The 16406-nt window shown below is 53.5% G+C and overlaps 1 protein-coding gene across 1 annotated transcript in view; it reads right to left on the bottom strand.

The window, feature by feature from the left end:
- FBLN7 (fibulin 7) overlaps positions 1-16406 on the bottom strand; it is a 47963-nt gene that overhangs the window by 15338 nt on the left and 16219 nt on the right. The window contains exons 2-3 of the mRNA XM_008254064.4: positions 11553-11712; positions 5956-6126 (exon numbers count right to left, since the gene is read on the bottom strand). Of these exons, the coding sequence (XP_008252286.1) occupies positions 5956-6126; positions 11553-11712 (331 nt within the window). The remainder of the gene's footprint in view (positions 1-5955; positions 6127-11552; positions 11713-16406) is intronic.

Here is a 16406-nt window from a genome sequence, read left to right as displayed (position 1 = left end):
TGCACACCTTGGGAGGCAGCAGGTGATGGCTCAAGTAGTTGGATCCCTGCCACCCACATGGGAGACCTGGATGGAGCTCCTGGCTCCCTGGTATTTGGCAAAAGAACCAGTGAACGAGATCTTTGATTCTCTGTCTCTCTCTGCCTTTTAAGCAGATAAACTTTAAAAAATAATAAAACATGCAATTCCCACTTCTGTTTTTTTATCATTGTACTAAAAAGCAGGCCTCCCACTCCCTCAGCTGGGCTCCTTCGGCCTTCTCATGTGGACGCCTGCAGCTCCCTCGGCACGTGTGTTCCTTGTGGTGCCCGGTGTGTACCATCCTTCCATGAGTCTCTGCACTCTTGGGCTTTGAGCTGGACAGTGTGGAGGCTCCCAGGGTCAGACTCCTCCAGCAACAAAATTGTGGAAGAGACGAGCCCCTTGGGGCCAACGCTGTGGCACAGCAGGTAAAGCCAATGACTACAGTGCCGGCATCCTATACTGGTGCTGGTTCGAGTCCCAGCTGCTCCACTTCTGATCCAGCTCCTTGCTGGAAAAAAAAGCAGTGGACAATGGCCTAAGTCCTTGGGCCCCTGCCTCCCACATGGGAGGCCGGATGAGGTTCTTGGTTCCTGGCTTTGGCCATCATATGCTGCCCCCCACCCCCCAGATGAACTGGAAACAGAGACTGGGACTCAAACCAGCACTTCACTATGGGATGCTGGTGTCCCAAGTGGTAGTTTTTGTGTGTGTGTGTGTGTGAGTTTAAAATTTTCTACAATAAGAAAATATTTCAAGATGCATATCTTGATATTATTTGTGATTACAAAAACCTGAAAACAGTGGAGAGATCATTCAATAAAGCACAGAATAAGGCCAGCATTGTGGCACAGAGGGTTAGGCTGCTGCCTGTGAAATTGGATGAAAGAGCTCCCTTTCTCTCCCTGTCTCTCCTCCTCTCTCTATAACTCTGCTTTTCAAATTAAACAAACAAATAAAATTGTTTTAAAGTGTAGAGTAGCCCTTAATGGGAAATGTTTTATAAGATGCAAAGTTATGTTTAGAAAGAAGAGGTGTGGAGAATTGCTTATGTTAATATCTACACATCTCAGTTGCTTGTTGGATCTTTTTGTAGCATTCACCATGAATGCCACCCCATCACCTTTGTGTGTGGCTGCTGGATCTGCCGTCTTCCACTCGGAGAGTGAGCCCCACGTGGCTGGGGCAGCATCTGTTAGACTTGATGTTGAATCGCCAGCGTTTGCTGCAGTGTTTTGTGGATGGCTGGTGCACAGTGAAAGATGGTTGAACGGATGAAAGAAGATTTAAAAGGATGGGACGGCCAACAAAAAATCTGCCTCCCCAGCATGGCAGTGACCAAGGCACCCGTGGTTCTCAAGCTTTTTCCTTGGTTTCCTCTGCTGGCGAAGGAGAAGGCCTTTGGCTACGGTCTCCCCAGTTTGGAAAGCTTCACATCCTGAAAACATGCCCTTCAGGGGAGAGGGGAAGGATAATAACCCAGGAAGCCAAAAGGCTGCTTTCCATTCTGAAGTCTGGAGCCTACCTCCTACCACTGTGTTTCTTAATGGCATAATTGCGTGTAATTTGCTTCTACGCCAAGTTGAGTTCATCGCCCTCTGTCCAAGCAGCTGACTGAGGAGGAGAAGGACGTGAGGGACAGTTATGAAAGTGCTGGCAGATTTTTCACTGACACTGACATTTTGGGTCTTGTAATAAATCCCCTGTAATTAAAAGATTATTTCTCCCTTGTGGTTACAACGCACAGTGACTACAAGACTGGTGATCTCAAAAATAAAGCCAATGTACTCTGAGGTTCTGGGGTTGTACCCTGGACTGCTGTCCCATCCACATCAGTAATACTGTCACCACTGGCCATCGAACAGAAGGCATAAGCACCATTGCTCCCTCTTGACAAGTTTGGCTGGCACTGTCTTGAGGTTCTTATTGCAGACAACACCCATTAATCAAATAAATTCCTGCTGAGAACAGAAGTGTCAACACGGGTTCAGTCTACTAACTTGGGAGACGCCAGATCCAGCAGCTGGTTGTGTTGTACAAGTGTTTTTACTGGGTCGCCATCAACAGCTCCCATGAAATGAAAAATATCCATCTGTGATCTCAGCGTGGACTGGCCACCATCTTCTACCCTGAGCCAAGCCTTCCCAAATTTTAGACAGTAAATACAGCCTTGGTAGAGGCCCCACGTGGGCTGTACCAGATGGATCCTCTGGTGCGGAGGCCAGGGAAGAAGGACCAAGGTCCGGGGAGGATGCTGGGGTGGGAGAAGGCAAGGAACACAAGGCGAATCTGGAATGAGCTGGCAAGTTCAAGGGCAAGAGTCACAGGCAGGGCTACACGGGGGCCTAGGGAAGGGCAGCAGATTTGCTGTCCTAGCTTGGCAGGTGGGACCACCCATGCCACACAGCGGTCTTCCAGGGAAATTCTGACCTCCACAACCCAGGAAAAGAAGCTGTGCTCAGTGGGGCAGAGCCCAGCAGCAAACACACATGGGGTACACACATGGGGTACGCACTCGGGCTACTGTGGGCCTGCAGCTGTAGCCATTCCAGTTAGTAGAAACCCCGAGTGATTGGTGCTTCAAGACTCTCCACATCTTTTCTGCTTCCAGCCACAGCAAGAACAAACAACGGGGCGTTTCTCAAAAGGTAGTTAACCTCAGTAATGCCTAAGGAATATATGAGATGCAGCTTTCCTAAGTCTTGTCTACGAAGACCCAGGCGTTTTGCAGGCCCGGGGTCTACCCTTTACAAGCTTTCTGGGGAGTGCGGAGCACCTGGGAGTTTGAGAAGCACAGCACTCAAGTCGAGCTTCAGCGGGGTCCTCTTTCTCATGGAGGGGGTCCTGCTGCCGTGAGGGAGGTGCTAATGCATGGGCAACATGGAGCGGCAAGGCCCGGCCCAAGGACAACAAGGGGGCTGGCAGGCACACACAGGATCCTTAGGGCGGCATCAGCAAGCCGCCAAGGTGGGGCTGGGCTGTGCAGGTGCTGTGCTGTGAGCATCCCTACCTTGGTCAAGCAACTACTTCTATGCTGGGTTCCTGGGTTCTCCAATGCTTTGTGTCTCTCTGCCTAAAAACATATTCTTGGCCGGCGCCGTGGCTCACTAGGCTAATCCTCCGCCTTGCGGCTCCAGCACTCCGGGTTCTAGTCCCGGTCGGGGCGCCAGATTCTGTCCTGGTTGCCCCCCTTCCAGGCCAGCTCTCTGCTGTGGCCAGGGAGTGCAGTGGAGGATGGCCCAAGTGCTTGGGCTCTGCACCCCATGGGAGACCAGGATAAGCACCTAGCTCCTGCCTTCGGATCAGCACGGTGCACCGGCCGCAGTGGCCATTGGAGGGTGAACCAACGGCAAAGGAAGACCTTTCTCTCTGTCTCTCTCTCTCACTGTCCACTCTGCCTGTCAAAAAAAAATATTCTTTCAGCTGTCTTCTCTGACAAATTCATCTTTTCCCCTCAACCACAGGAAGCTCACTGTCAATGCTGAGCAAGAAAGAAAAACAGCACATGGGTAAAATGTGTTTCTGCCTGTAGCACCATTGGGGCAACGTGGCCTGGCACAGCCCTTCCGAAAGGCAACATGGCAGTGGTAATTTAGCAGGGGTGGGGAACCTTTTTTCCGCCAAGGGCCATTTGGATATTTTTAACATCATTTGCAGGCCATTCAAAATGATCAACTTAAAAATTAGCTTGCTGGGACTGGCGCTGGGGCATAGCAGGTAAAGCCACCGCCTGCAATGCTGGCATCCCATATGGGCATCCGTTTGAGTCCTGGCTGCTCCACTTCTGACCCAGCTCCCTGCTAATGCACCTGGGAAAGCAGCAGAGAATGGCCCAAGTACTTGGGCTCCTGGACCCACGTGGGAGATTTGGAGGAGGCTCCTGGCTCCTAGCTTTGGCCTGGCACAGCTCTGGCCAATGTGGCTATTTGGGGAGTGAACCAGCAGATGGAAGATCTCTCTGTCTCTCCCTCTCTCTCTCTCTCTGTAACACTGTCTTTCAAACAAACAAATAAATAAATATTTAAAAAAATTAGCCTGCTATGGATTTACTGAATTTTGCGTTGCACCTGCAGTTGCCCTGGTTGGCAGGGCCAGACCACACAATTTTGCGGGCCTTATAAGTCAAACATTCCCCACTGCTGGTTTAAAGGAATTGAGTGTGTGCCAACAAGCCCCCAACTCCAATCCAGATTCACTGCCCAAAAACAAAGCAGGGAGATAAGATGCTCCGCCAGCATTGTTTATGGTGGCCCGGGGTTCACTGCTACCTCGCAGCCACCACAGCTACATGGAGGAGAAGTGTGGGGTGCACCCCATGGAGCACAGGGCAGGCATCGGAGGCAGATGGCCTCACGGATGAGACCTGAAAGTGTTCAGTGGACCAAGAAAGAAACCAACTCGGGTGGACTGTTGGATCTGTACATTACAAAAACACACCCCTGAGGCTGGCGCCGTGGCGTAGCGGGTTAAAGCCCTGGCCTGAAGCACCAGCAACCCATATGGGCACTTGTTCTAGTCCTGGCTGCTCCACTTCCGATCCAGCTCTCTGCTATGGCCTGAGAAAGCAGTAGAAGATGACCCAAGTCCTTTGGGCCCTGCACCTATGTGGGAGACCCAGAAGAAGCTCCTGGCTCCTGGCTTTGGATAGGTGCAGCTCCGGCCATGGCGGTCATTTGGGGAATGAACCAACGGAAGGAAGATCTTTCTCTCTGTCTCTCTCTCACTGTCTAACTCTATCTGTCAAAAAAAAAAAAAAAAAAAAAAAAGAAAGAAAGAAAGAAAGAAAGAAACTTTATGCTCCTACCTCCACCACCATGGTTTATCACCCGCTTAACCTGGACTGAGAGGGTGCAGGGTCAAGGGTAACTGGCAGATCTTTGCGTCTCCCCGGACATATCTGCAGAGCATTTGACTCGTACTTCCTGGCTGGTTCGCAGTCAGGTCTGGGGGCTGCCACCTGCAATCAACCTTCAAACACGGCTCTCCCCGGGAGATAGGTAGGGAGCCCCAAAACTGCGCATGTGGCTCAGGCTGCCCTGCGCTTCCTGTGTCACCCTGCATTCGTCATTAGAGGCGGCATCTTTCCTGGGGTTCCTGTTTTTCAACTTATTTACACATTCAGAGTCCTCCGTGCACCACCCCGTGTGACTGCCTCATTGTGCTGTTCCTGTTGCTCCGTGAACTCCAACATCATGACATTCTGCCCCAAGCAGACGTCTTGTGAATCTCACAGGCATCTGTGACGTTTTAACCACGGACTTTTGAAAATCCAATGGATTCATCAGGGCCAAGTCTGATGTTGCTCTCTATCAAAAGGCACTGGTTTCAAACCTAGTGCACAGACAGAAACCTTTGCAAGCCTTCCCCTCGCCTCTGTGGGTTTTCTTGAGCCCACACCAAGCCCCCATGCAGACAGAAAGGACCCCCGAGGAATTTCTTCAACCCAATAGGAAGCTAGTGGCCCTGCAAACAAACGGTACGGAGCAGCCACGAGGAGTGTCTCCCGGAAGTACCCTGCTCTTGTCCCTCTCCCCAGCCACAAGCAGCTTCTGTCCTCCTCATGCCAACAACCAGTCACCAGCAGCCAGGGCAGAGTCAGCTGCTGGGGATCAAAGACCCAGGTCAGAAGTGGCTCGGAGTGAATCAACTCAGCTCTGCCACAGCTGTGTGACCTCATGCAAGTTCCTTAACCTCTCTGTGCCTCAAACAAGAACTGTTGTGCAGGTCTGGTGAGCTCATGCATGCAGACAGTAACCCAGGAGGCAGGTGATGGGGTACCTGGGCTGCTGTTCTGCAGTCAAGGAATGATTAGGGAAGCAGGAGAAAGTGCCCCAAGGTTGGATGAGCCTTTCTACCCAGCAGGCCCCCGCTGCACTGTGAGGGGTGGAAGCTGGTGGGCTGGGAAGACAGGGGGCGAGCGGGGGTGGGCAATACCTTTGCAGTGGGGCTGCTCCCCCGTCCAGGTGCCGTTCGGAAGACACACCACGCTGCTGGGCCCAACCAGCCGGAACCCAGGGTTGCAGGCAAAATGGACTTCGTGATCCACTAAGTACTTGCTTCCAAACTTCCTGCCATCCGAAGGGGCATTCAGAGCTGGGCAGGAAACTGAGGAGACAAGGGAAGATTAGGGGTGCCTCTTCCTGCACCCCACTTAGCACCATCAGCCCCAGGCTTTGAGTGCCTGCCGCAGGCTGCACATCGGGTGGGACACTCCCCTTTTTCAAAGTTATTTAGTTAGTTGAGAGGCATAGAGGCAGAAAGTTAGAGAGACAGATAGGCAGCTCTTTTCTGCTGGTTCGCTCACCGAACCCCTGCCGTGACAGAGGCTGGGCCAGACCCAAGCTCAATCCAGGTCTCCCACGTGGGTGGCCAGAATCCAACTTCTGCCTCCCAGTGTGTCATGGGGAAGGAGCCAGAGCTGGTATCGACCCCAGGCACTCTGCTGTGGCCTGCCTCTTCACTGTCAGGCCAAACACCCACCTTGGGCTGCACGTTTTTAGTGCTGTGTGTATAATGTGTATGTCTCATTGGAGTCTCAAAACACTCTTAGGGGTGGCTAGTACAATGCCCACTTAGTGAAAGATGAGGCAACCAGGGCTCAGAGAGAGGCTCTGGGCAGTGTGTCCAGGCCTCAGAGCAAGGGGCAGTCGGAGCAGGGATGCCCCAGAGGTGTGGCTGATGCACCCCATCACTGCCACCCACCTGCTCTACTTTCTCGGAGCTGCAGCCCCACGAGGTTGGTTTGGGTCTCCTGGGCAGGCCAGGCTGGGACCACCTATAGGCTTGGATGTTTGTTCTCTGTCTAGCTCCTTCTTGCTCTTTAGGTTCCCATTCGAATGCCACCGCCTCCTAGAATGTCCCTGGACCAGCAAGCCCAGCCAAGACCTCCCTGGGCCCTCCGTAACCCTTGGGCTCCCTTCATGGCCCTCTCAGCATCTGTCACCATGGGTGCTTCTCGCTGGTTTGCTATTTCCCCGTGTTGTCAGTGTTCCCCATCAGGATGCAGCCCGCCTCTGCCCTTGCTGGGTTCCGGCACCAGCCAAGTGCTGGACCTGCAGGGCAGGCCCCATAAATAATTCTTTTTCCAGAAAATGTACTCATTTTATTTATTGGAGAGACAGATAGAGAGAGAGAGCTCGCATTTGCTGTCCCCAAATGCCTGCAACAGGCAGGACCGAGCTGGGCGGAAGCCGGGAGCAGGGAATTGAATCCAAGCCTTCCACACGAGCAGCAGGAACACAGCTTCTGGATCCATCGCTGCCGCCTCCCAGGGAGCATTAGTAAAGAAGCTGGAATCCGGAGCAAAGCCAGGACCCAACTCAGCTGTTCTATGTGGGACGTGGACCTCCCAAGCAGCAGCTTACCTGCCAGGCCAAATACCCACCCCCATGAATAATTCTTAAACAAATGAAAGAATGAAGCATTAATTATAGAGTTCTACCATGTGCCAGGCTCCATACTAGGCACTTGGGATGTGCCAGTAAATAGACAAGATCCAGGCCTCAAGAGGCACACCTTGGAGCTGGGGAGATAATAAATCGTCCATGAGCAATGGCAGAGTGGGATGAGGTTCATGAAAAGAATAGCAGGTAATGGTGTTAGAAATGCACAATTCTGAATATGGCAGTCAGGGCAGACCTCACTGGGACAGAGTTGAAAGGGATGGTGTTCCCATAGAGGTATCTGGGAAAGGCAGAGGGAACACTCAGTGCAAAGGCCCTGGGGTAGGCGTATGCCTCGCAGTCTGAGGAATGTCAAGGACTCCACCAGGACTGGACTGGACTGGGGCAGACGAGGGGGAGAGTGCTTGGGATGAGTCAGGCAACTGGGAGCAAGAGAGAGCAAGAGGAGAGAGAGAGAGAGAGAGGGAGCGAGCACAGAGTTACATAGTGCTTTGCAAAGCGAAGATGAGGCCACACAACCTGTTCTGCACACAAAATCAGGCCATTTGGAAGATCTGCAGTGAGGAATGGAGAGACCATATGCCCCCAGGCCAGACAGCCGGGTCCTGCACAGAGCAGCCACGGCCACCGGTCCTCTAGGGGCTCCGGGGACGATTTCATCCTTGCGGCATTGCCAGCCTTTAGGAAAGCCCCAAGGTGTGAGAGGAAAGCCAGTGAGGGCTCTTATCCCAAGGTGCTGGCACCCCCACAGCACTGCCTCAGCCTCTGAAATCAATGGCTGTACAGTGCCTTTTTAAAGATCTGGTTGTTTGCTGTATTACGAGGGGTTTCAATCTTTTGGGGGGAAGCAGTAAGGTCCTTTTGGGAATGAGAAATCGTAAAAATGAAGAAAAGCTACCTGCTGGAGGAGCACCTGGATCCACCAAACCTGACTTAACTGGACAATCCCTGGCACACAGCAGGTGCTCACTAAACCTGGGTGCCGTGAGTGAGTGGGTGCCGATCCACTCCTAATCAGAGCCCAGGACTTCTGCTCCTCTCCTGGGGGATGAGGATGAGCCCCGTGGCTGGTTCATTTCCCTCTGAGCATGGCCCAGGGGGTGCAGGAGCCACGGCACAGCTCCTGCACCTTTGGAGCGAGGTGAATGTGTGAGGAGCCTCATTGGCAGGTAAGCAGTCACAGAGATTAGAGGTGTGAATGGAGGCCGGCGCCACGGCTCACTAGGCTAATCCTCCACCTTGTGGCACCGGCACACCAGGTTCTAGTCCCGGTCCGGGCACTGGATTCTGTCCCAGTTGCCCCTCTTCCAGGCCAGCTCTCTGCTATGGCCTGGGAGTGCAGTGGAGGATGGCCCAGGTCCTTGGGCCCTGCACCCCATGGGAGACCAGGAGAAGCACCTGGCTCCTGCCATCGGATCAGCGCGGTGCGCCAGCCACGGCGGCCATTGGAGGGTGAACCAACCGCAAAAAGGAAGACCTTTCTCTCTGTCTCTCTCTCTCTCTCACTGTCCACTCTGCCTGTCACAAAAAAAAAAAAAAAAAAAAAAAAAAAAGGTGTGAATGGAATGAGTAGGTATGATGCTCCTCCGGAAGAAAGGCTGGAAAAATAAGGGTGGGGGGTGTTCAGCACGGAAACCGGAAGAGGAAGACAAGAATTCCTCAGGACTGGACATTTGTTCTCCTTGACTCCCAGAAAATGCCTTTAAACAGCAACCATAGAACAAAGGTATTTTCCTCACTGCTTGCCATCTGAGCTGGGGCAGGTGTCTGGCTGGCCCCGAGGAGCAGGTGCAGGTGCCCATCCACTCTGCCCTGGGATCCTGACAGTGGCCTGCCCTCGGCACAGCTGTCACAGGAAGTACCATGTCTAACACCCATGGTGAGAGACACATTTTGAGTGGCCAATAATTAAAAAGAGAATTTGCCACATTTTAAAGTCTAGCATGTTGCAGGGAAGAAAGACCCCAAATGTGGGGATGAGGCAATGGATAATGGAATCATAGCTTCCTCTGTCTCTGTCTCGTGGACAGGGCCAGCTAACATGGGCACAGAGGTTTTGAAAATTATTCCTGGGGTGGGCCTTTGATGCATCAGTTAAGACACTGTTTGGAGAATCTCACCCTGTAGTAGAGTGCCTGGGTTTGAGTCCTGACTCTGCTTTCAATTCCAGTTTCCTGCTGATGCAACCCCTGGGAGACAGCAGCTGATGGCTTTGAGTACTTGGCTTCCTCCGCTCACGGGGAAGACCCAGATTGGCTCATGGCTTCAGCTTTGTCTCACACTGGCTATTGCAGGCTTCTGGGGAGTGAACCAGCAGATGGGAGAGCCCTCTCTCTCTCTCTCTCTCTTCTCTCTCTCGAGCTTTCTGCTTTATAAATAAAAAACAAAAAAATTCATGCTTTTTTTTTTGACAGGCAGAGTGGACAGTGAGAGAGAGACAGAGAGAAAGGTCATCCTTTGCCGTTGGTTCACCCTCCAATGGCTGCCGCGGCTGGCGTGCTGCGGCCGGCACACCACGCTGATCCAAAGGCAGGAGCCAGGTGCTTCTGGTCTCCCATGGGGTGCAGGGCCCAAGCACTTGGGCCATCCTCCACTGCACTCCCGGGCCACAGCAGAGAGCTGGCCTGGAAGAGGGGCAACCGGGACAGAATCCGGCACCCCGACCAGGACTAGAACCCGGTGTGCTGGCACCGCAAGGCGGAGGATTAGCCTAGTGAGCTGCGGTGCTGGCCAAAATTCATGCTTTCATTCAAAAATTAAAATAAATGATTCCCTGCGGCTTGTCTAGGAACAGCAATGAGCTCTGACCCCCGTGGAAACAGGAAGGCTCTGCGGAGTTGAGCCTTTAACAGGAAAACAAAACAAAAAAAAACAAGGACCTATAGCTGCTAACCTGCTTCTTGTGGCCTCAGTTTCCCCATCTGTAGCAGGAAGGAAGGCGGCCCTGCCTGCCTCGTGGGCTTTGTGTGTGGTGAACCCTGCGTGGACTGGGGCCTCCTAGCACCTTGGGAAGTGTGTGGTTTGGCTGGCAGGTCTGGGCCTGCTCCTGGGAAACAGGAGCAGATCCAGGGCTGGTGAGATTCTGGATTTGCTACCCTAACCCCTGCCATGGTAGAAAACCTGATGCCTTTCCCGCAAACTTCATCCCACTCCACAGAGAGGGTGCTTAATGCACGGCCCTGCAGTGAGCAAGTGATGGTAGATACTCCACAGGCTCGGGACTCAGAACAACTGGGAGGATGACCCCCTGCCCGAGGGGCCAGAGGAAAGCCAGCCACCACCTCTGGGTCTGGCCCATGTGAAAGTTGTTACCAGGGCAACCAGGAGAAAGCCCCCAAGAGGAAGCATGGGGGGCCCACTACAGCCTCATAACACATAAGGTGACCTTGTCCTTGACAACTCCTCCACCCAATGTAGGATGTATTTTTATTTTTTATAATATTTCTTTTTATTTATTGGAGAGAGAGAGAGCGAGAGAGAGAGAGAGAGAAACAGGTCTTCCATCGGCTAGTTCACTCCCTTAAGGGCGGCAACTGCTGAGGCTGGACCAGGCTGAAGCCAGAAGCCAGAAACTCCATCCAGGTTTCCCATGTGGATGCAGGGGCCCAAGCACTTGGGCCATCTTCTGCTGCCTTCCCAGGCCCGTCAGCAGGGAGCTGGATCGGAAGCGGAGCAGCCAGGACTCGAACCAGCAGCTTAACCCACTGGGCCACAACAGCAGTCCCTGCCATGTTGGTTCCTGGACAGTCACAGTGAGCACACGGGTTCGGGATGGGGCTGAGGATGTGTATGGGGAGGGGTGTGGAGGCAGGCACTCTTTGCCTCCACTCCATTTGGCTATGAACTGCTCAAAAAAAAACAAAGTGTTAAATGAAAAACAGAAACAAAACCCAAACAGAGGCCGACTATGGTTCTACCTGGCGGGGATAGAGAGAGGGGAAAGGAGCTAGCGCTCTGAAAGGGGTGCCTTTGGGGGACTCTGTGACCGCTGGTAAGCCTGGAACGCAAAGGTAGAGAGGAAACATGCAGGCCGGGGCACTGCCACCAACGTGGGCGGCAGGAGGAAGGCAAGGCGTGGCCCGGGGGATGTGGGTGGGGCGAGAGTCCCCTGCTGCCTCGGGCACCCACCTGGGGGCGCGTCCGGGGCCACCTTGCTCACAGAGCTGTGCAGCGCGGCCAGCCGGCTCTTCATGCTGCGGATGCCCTCGGCAAAGCGCGTCTCCTGGCCCTTCAGCAGCTGCTGCAACTGGCGGATGGCCGTGAGGAGCTGCGGCTTGTTCAGACAGTTCTGGGGAGAGAAGAGACCTCACCGTGGGTCACTCGGGGCTTCCAGAAGTCACCCCAACACCCTCGCGGCCCACTGAGCACGAGGCGGAGGCCACCTCCCAAGGTCACGCCCCCCTCCCGCCCCATCCCCAAGGACACACACTGTAGCCCCTCCTCGCCCTCAACAAACACAGAAGGGGCAGGAGGGAGGGCTCTGAATGACGGGGTAGCTGAACACTTATTTGAATCACTTCTCCGTTCCTCCATGCAACATGCTGGCTAATTTCTCACTCTAAGTTAACCCCTGGAAATCTGGACCCTGGTAAAATGTTTCTTTCTCTCTGCCATGGACTTTTTTTTTTTTTTTTAATTGTTTAATTATTTGAAAGGCAGAGAGAGAGGTAGACAGAGAGATACACAGAAAGAGAGACCTCCCAACCACAGGTTCACTCCTCGAGTACCCGCAAGAGCTGGGGCTTGACCAGACCAAGCCAAGAGCTGGAAACTCAATGCAGTTCTTGCACATGAGAGGCAGGGACCCAAGCACTTGAACTGTCCATCACCTGCTGCCTTCCAGGGTACACATCAACCAGGAGCTGGAATCAGGAGTGGAACCAGGACTTAAAGCTGGGAACTCCAACGTGGGATGTGGGCATCCCAAGTGATGTCGGAACCACAGTGTGCAAACGCCACCTCTCTCCTGGGCACTTTTAAAAAGCAAATGCATGGCAAAATATAAAACGGGCAAAACAGGGGTGCCCAATGGCCCCTATGCTTTTAAAAATACAACTGTCAAACAACAACAACAACAACAACAACAAAGAAGCAATCACGTTCAAAATGTATTTAGTAAGTCAACACCCAGGGGCTGGCACCATGGCTCACTTGGTTAATCCTCCACATGCGGGCCGGCGCCGCGGCTCAATAGGCTAATCCTCCGCCTGCGGCACCGGCACACTGGGTTCTAGTCCCGGTTGCCCCTCTTCCAGACCAGCTCTCTGCTGTGGCCTGGGAGTGCAGTGGAGGATGGACCAAGTCCTTGGGCCCTGCACCCGCATGGGAGACCAGGAGAAGCACCTGGCTCCTGGCTTGGGATCAGCGCGGTGCACCAGCGCGCCGGCCGCAGCGGCCATTGGGGGGGGGGGGTGAACCAACGGCAAAAAGGAAGACCTTTCTCTCTCTCTCTCTCACTGTCCACTCTGCCTGTCAAAAAAAAAAAAAAAATCCTCCACCTACAGCGCTGGGATCCCATATGGGCGCTGGACTCTATTCCCGGTTGCTTCTCTTCCAGTCTAGCTCTCTGCTGTGGCCCGGGAAGGCAGCAGAGGATGGCCCAAGTACTTGGGCATCTGCACCTGTATGGGAGACCAGGAAGAAGCACCTGGCTCCTGGCTTTGGATCGGTGCTGCGCCGGCCGTGGTGGCCATTTGGGGAGTGAACCAACGGAAGGAAGACCTTTCTCTCTGCCTCTCTCTCTCACTGTCTATAACTCTACCTGTCAAATAAATAAATTTAAAAAAGTCAACACCCAGTTCTGATGATTTTTTAAAAGGCATTAAAAAAAAAAAAAACAGGAAAAAAGGATTCTGTTCATCACAGATAAAGACAACTTGAATTGAAACAACTTGAGCTTCCTGCTTAATGATAGAAGTGTCCAGGTTTTCAATCCCAATTGCCCTTAAAAACCAGGAAAATGAAATGGAGTAAAGAAGGGAATCCAGTAGGGAGGGATGGAACCTCCTCCTTGTGAGGCGGGCACGGACGTGTGAAGGGGTTGCATGGTTTCTCCTTTTCTTGTTTTACTTGGGAGACACAAAGAGAGAAAGAGAGCGCGCCTCTCGGTGGTTCATTCCCCAGATGCCTGAGACAGCCAGGGGGACTGAAGACGGAGCTGGGACACAATGTAGGTCTCCCATGCGATGGCAGGGATCCAGCTACTTGGCCTTTGCCACTGCCGCCCAGGGTCTGTATTAAGCAGGCATCCTAACCAGCAGGGTAACTGATGGGCTGAACTCCTGCGTATTACAGCAGCACCGCCTCCTCTCACCTGACTCACATCACCTGGGTGCAAGGAAGAAGACCCGCCACCATGGTGACGATGGTTGGCCTTTGGAATAGCTTGCGGCTCCTGTTCATTTAATTCTTACACTTCGTTTTATTCTACACTGAGTGGAACAAAATGCAGAATTGTAATCAATCTCCTGAGAATCCGTGGTGGCTGGGGCAGCGGGGAGGCACGTGCCGTCTTCAGCCAGGGCAGCTCCAGGCACGCTCAGCAGAGCTGCCACCGTGGCCACCACCGCACCGGAAACGCAGCCGCTGCCGGTGCCCGGGGAGGCTGCCAGGCCGCCGCACCTGGGCGCTTTCACCAAACGGATGACTCACTGGCAGGATTCAGTGGACGCTTTTGACAAAGTTGAATCCCCAGTTGCCCCTGAAACTTGCTACTCCACGGGGCTCCTTGCCGGATGAGGCTTAGCCCCAAACGCAATTGCTGGGAAGACAAATTTCGTTTGTTGTCCTCCCTCCTCTCCCATTGTGCTCCACCCCACACAGGTCTTGCAGCAACCAGGCAGGGGCCTCCTGCAATCCCCGACCTGCCCAGCATTGGACAATGAACCCAGCCAGACCAGAGTTCCCACAACCACATGTCTGCCTTTCAAAACAGAAGTGGAGAGGCCAGTGCTGTGGTATAGTGGGTAAAGGTACTGCTTGGGGCGCTGGCATCCATAAAAGCACCAGTGCGTGTTCTGGCTGCTCCACTTCCGATCCTGCTCCCTGCTTATGGCCTGGCAAAGCAGTGGAAGATGGCCCAAGTGCTTGGCCCCAGCACTCGTGTGGGAGACCTGGAAGAAGCCCCTGGCTCCTGGCTCAGTCCTGGCTGCTGTGACCACTTGAGGGGTGAACCAGTAGATGGAAGATCTTTCTGTGTGTGTGTGTGTGTGTGTGTGTGTGTCTGTGTCCCTATCTCTCTGCAACTCTTCCTTCCTCCCTCCCTCCCTTCTTCTTCTTTCTTTTAATATTAATTTATTTGAAAGGCAGAATTACAGAGGCAGAGGTAGAGAGAGAGGGAGGTCTTCCATCTGCTGGTTCACTCCCCAAATGGCTGCATTGGCCAGAGCTGGGCCAATCCAAAGCCAGGAGCCAGGAGCTTCTTCAAGGTCTCCCACGTGGGTGCTGAACCCAAAAGTCTTGGGCCATCTTCTACTGCTTTCCCAGGCCATAACAGAGATCTGGATCAGCAGTGGAACAGCTGGGACTCGAACTGGTGCCCATATGGGATGCCGGTACTGCAGGCAGTAGCTTTACTGGCTAGCCACAGTACCAGCCCCTGTAACTCTGACTTTCAAGTAAATAAAAACATCTTAAAAATATAAAAAACAGAAGAGGAGCTGCTTCTGTAGATTCTTTTTTTTTTTTTTTTAAGATTTATGAGAGGCAGAGAGAGAAAGAGAGGTCTTCCATCCAATGGTTTACTCCCCAACTGGCTGCAACAGCTAGAGCTGGGCTGATCCGAAGCCAGGAGCCAGGACCTTCTTCTGGGGCTCCCATGTGGGTGCAGGGGCCCAAGCACTTGGGCCATCTTCTACTGCTTTCCCAGGCCATAGCAGAGAGCTGGATCGGAACTGGAGCAGTTGGGTCTCGAACCGGTGCCCATATGGGATGCCAGCGCTTCAGGCCAGCGCTTTAACCCACTGTGCCACAGCGCCGGCCCCTTCTGTAGATTCTTACGTGGTTACTGTACTTCTCTGCTTCTTCAGAGAGTACTTCAGCTACGGATTAGCAGCAGTCCGGTAAAGAAGGTGAGGGGTTGAATCCACCTCACAGATGCCGATGCACAGTCTGAGGAGGGGCGGAGCCAGGCCAGGAACCTGTGACTGCCACCTCAGCCCCTGGCCCCACAGGGACGGTCTCATTTGTCCTCACACACCCCTGGGTGCCACAGTCTTCTTGTTGAGTTTGCTCTAGGGAATGGCAACTGGAAGGGGGTGTGTTTGGAGGGAGGGGCCCATTTTCCACCTGGCCAATGGGCGGCCAAACTGTCCTAGCCTCAGTGCCGCTGGCTCCCAGCACAACTGTCCTCTGGTCCTAATGGCATTTCCTGTCCTGGGGTGCCCCACGGGGCCAGCTGCTGCCCCCAGGTGCACAGTAGGAGTGGGATGTGCTCATCCTGCTAGCTGAACTGAAAAACCTTAGAACCCGTTTAAGACCAAGCAAGCTAAGGACTGCCCGGGTGGTATAGTGGCGGGGGAGGGGGTGTTGTGGGGTGACTTGCTGCCAGATGTTCTGAACTCTGGTCCATCCCAGAGTCTGACTTCTCAGGGGTCCCGCTAACAAATCCGCGTGCTTCCAGGAAGATCCCTGGTGCACCGCCATGTGCCAGCATGCCGGGGTCAGAGCTGGGGTCAGAGTCGGGGCCCAGGAAGCAGAATCCCTGCCTTCAGGGCAAGGTTGGCGGGCCTGGGCTACAGTGGATCCTAACAGGGCAGGTCCCTTTGCCCAATGTGCTGGAAGTTCAGCCCTTGGGAGCCATGCTCAGGGTCTGCCCTGTAGTCAGTGCAGGCACAGGCAGAACTGAATTTGTCTGCAGAGCTGGGTGACAAGGTTGGAATTCTTACATCCATGTCAAACCCTCAAGAGATTGCATTTTGGGGACAGATGAGGTCATGGGAGGGGGACTGAGAACCCAAATGCTCCCCTCCTTTTTGTTAAAGA

This window comes from Oryctolagus cuniculus, chromosome 2 (genome assembly GCF_051225735.1).
Source record: "Oryctolagus cuniculus isolate XC-2025 breed Fujian yellow rabbit chromosome 2, ASM5122573v1, whole genome shotgun sequence".
NCBI classification, from domain to species: Eukaryota; Metazoa; Chordata; class Mammalia; order Lagomorpha; family Leporidae; genus Oryctolagus; species Oryctolagus cuniculus.
Note: the sequence above shows the minus strand (reverse complement) of the source record. Positions and strands in the feature narration are given on the sequence as shown.